The following is a 2,156-nucleotide window of genomic DNA, read 5'->3' as shown; positions in this document are numbered from 1 at the left end:
CAAAAACACAGAGATTACTAGATGTGTAAAACAAAAACTCATACAAAATAGAAAAAGCTCACTCACAAGCTCATTTGTCCTAGCTCATCCTGCAGAGCCAAGAGCAGGTCCGACAGAGAGCCCAGTGGCTGATCTGCTCGGTCGGGCTGCTTGTCAGGGTTGTGAAAAGTGGTGGAAGATGGAGCAAAGTCCTTTTGGATGTTTTTTTTGGCTGCACAACCAGACCTGTGCAGAGCACTCACTCGTTCACACAGCTGGGGCTGATGGTGCTTCATCATGTGAAGTATACCTTGTATGTTGGCGTGGACCGAATGGCTCGGGCTTGTTGACTGTGACAGGTAGGGAAAATCAAAAGGAATCAACAAAAAGGAAAAGAGTTAATAATACATGTTTTGAGAGTTAGTGCTGACTTACCGTTCCTGCCACAAAGGGCATTTTTGTGTGCCTTGGGCCGCTTGGGGATGCCACCTCTTTCTGTCTGGAGGTTTTCTGAGGTAGAAGACAGCTGTTATCAACTCATCACCCATCAACTAAATACAGGCAGGTATTTAGCTTAATTTAAGTAAGAAAAACACCTTGGTGGTCTTGTTTGTTTTCTTCTTTGGCTTGGTTTCTTCAGTAATTGGCTCCGACAATCGGAAGTTGATTTCTAACTCCTTCTGCAGCTGTGGACATGGCAATAATAACATGGTTAAAGTCTGTCTTTCTGTCAAGATTCTTTATTGGCATTTTACCATTATTAGACATTGAGTTTTATGTAACTTTTTTTTGTTTTTATACATTTTGATTAAATATGGATTCTTGTGTCATTGTTGAGCTGATCCAAAAACAGTGAAGTGTGTATGGACTGACCTCTTCTGCTTTCTCCTGCACAAGTTTACGTTCATGCTCTTCTTTCAGTAGTTTTTGCTCCAGAATGGCAAGTTTTGTCTGAAAGCAAAATTGCATTGAAATGATCATATCATTCAGCTTGGGCAGATGATAGACTTAGTTAAATTATAGTAAATTACCTCTGCCACAGTTTGAGTCCTACTCAATTTGAGACACTCTGATTCAAGTTTCTCCAGCTTCTCCTGTTGAGGTTGGGTGTTTGAGCTACTTGGCTGCTGTTTCTGTAGCGAAGCCTAGTGTGGAGGTAAACAGAGAATATATTGCAGTTTAGTAACATGCATTTATGCCACTTACAGTACCTCCAAAACTAGGAAGTAATGGAATGTATCCCAGAAAATAATTTCTATATATCATAGTAGGAGTATAGTCTTATAGGGTCTACGTGTAAAGAGAGATCTGTTCATGAATTTTGCAGCACTTTGGACTACCTGATTCTCCATGAGAGCTTTCCTCTCCTTCTTGGCATTTTCAACCATCTTCCTCATGTAGTCCAGCTGCTTCTCAAGAACCTTACAGCGAGACTCTGCAGACTGCAGCTTTGAGTCCAGCTCTGTTATCATGAACACAGATACAACAATCAAAAACCATCTAGAGAAAAGACTTTTGCATTGGCTTCTCCCTTTAGACACTTCATCACATACCTTTCCTGCTATGCTTATCTGTCTCAGGCAGGCTGGCAGCTGGTTGACTGGGCACCGTGTAAGATGCTGTGACCTGTTGATGCCTCTGAGCATCATGGGAGAACTGACTATAGCTCTTTTCCGCTTGCTTCCTTTCCAGCTCCAGTCGTCTGATTTTCTCCTGGAGGGTCTTCAGTGCATCAACAACAGCTGAAGAGGAATTAAAAGGAGAATTACGGCCAATTTTTATGTTAATCTTGATTGCTATACATATGCCTGAATCAGTGCGGGTTACACTGAGTAGCTGCAGCTACATCTACAAGCTTCAACTAAGCTAAAAAAACAATTTTACAATGCAATTAATGCACAATGCAATTAATATGTCTAAACAACATGAACAGGGCCCTTACGTAACATCAAGATGCGTTTTCAAGTCAGACATTGTTTTAATTCACCTGCCCTGTCTTGTTCTTGCCGGTGGGTAGCTTGCTTGCCTGGTTAGCTGCTAGAGCTAGAAGTTAGCTGCTAACTGCTATTGGTAAGTGTGTTCAGCCAGGCTTTTGTGAAAATCATAAGGCAGCAATTGGGTGTTTTACTAGCTTATCCATTTTGTGTGTTATTAATCTGGTGTTGGTGAGTAGGAGG

General features: G+C 41.5%; 1 protein-coding gene across 4 annotated transcripts in view; it reads right to left on the bottom strand.

The window, feature by feature from the left end:
• cep57l1 (centrosomal protein 57, like 1) overlaps positions 1–2,156 on the bottom strand; it is a 6,684-nt gene that overhangs the window by 2,127 nt on the left and 2,401 nt on the right. For all 4 annotated transcript variants that reach the window (XM_032543020.1, XM_032543018.1, XM_032543019.1 and 1 more), the window contains exons 3-9: positions 1,533–1,721; positions 1,320–1,441; positions 1,011–1,124; positions 853–930; positions 576–665; positions 415–489; positions 67–329 (exon numbers count right to left, since the gene is read on the bottom strand). In XM_032543020.1, coding sequence (XP_032398911.1) covers positions 67–329; positions 415–489; positions 576–665; positions 853–930; positions 1,011–1,124; positions 1,320–1,441; positions 1,533–1,721 — 931 coding nt within the window. The remainder of the gene's footprint in view (positions 1–66; positions 330–414; positions 490–575; positions 666–852; positions 931–1,010; positions 1,125–1,319; positions 1,442–1,532; positions 1,722–2,156) is intronic.

Source organism: Etheostoma spectabile, chromosome 18 (genome assembly GCF_008692095.1).
Source record: "Etheostoma spectabile isolate EspeVRDwgs_2016 chromosome 18, UIUC_Espe_1.0, whole genome shotgun sequence".
NCBI lineage: Eukaryota > Metazoa > Chordata > Actinopteri > Perciformes > Percidae > Etheostoma > Etheostoma spectabile.
Note: the sequence above shows the minus strand (reverse complement) of the source record. Positions and strands in the feature narration are given on the sequence as shown.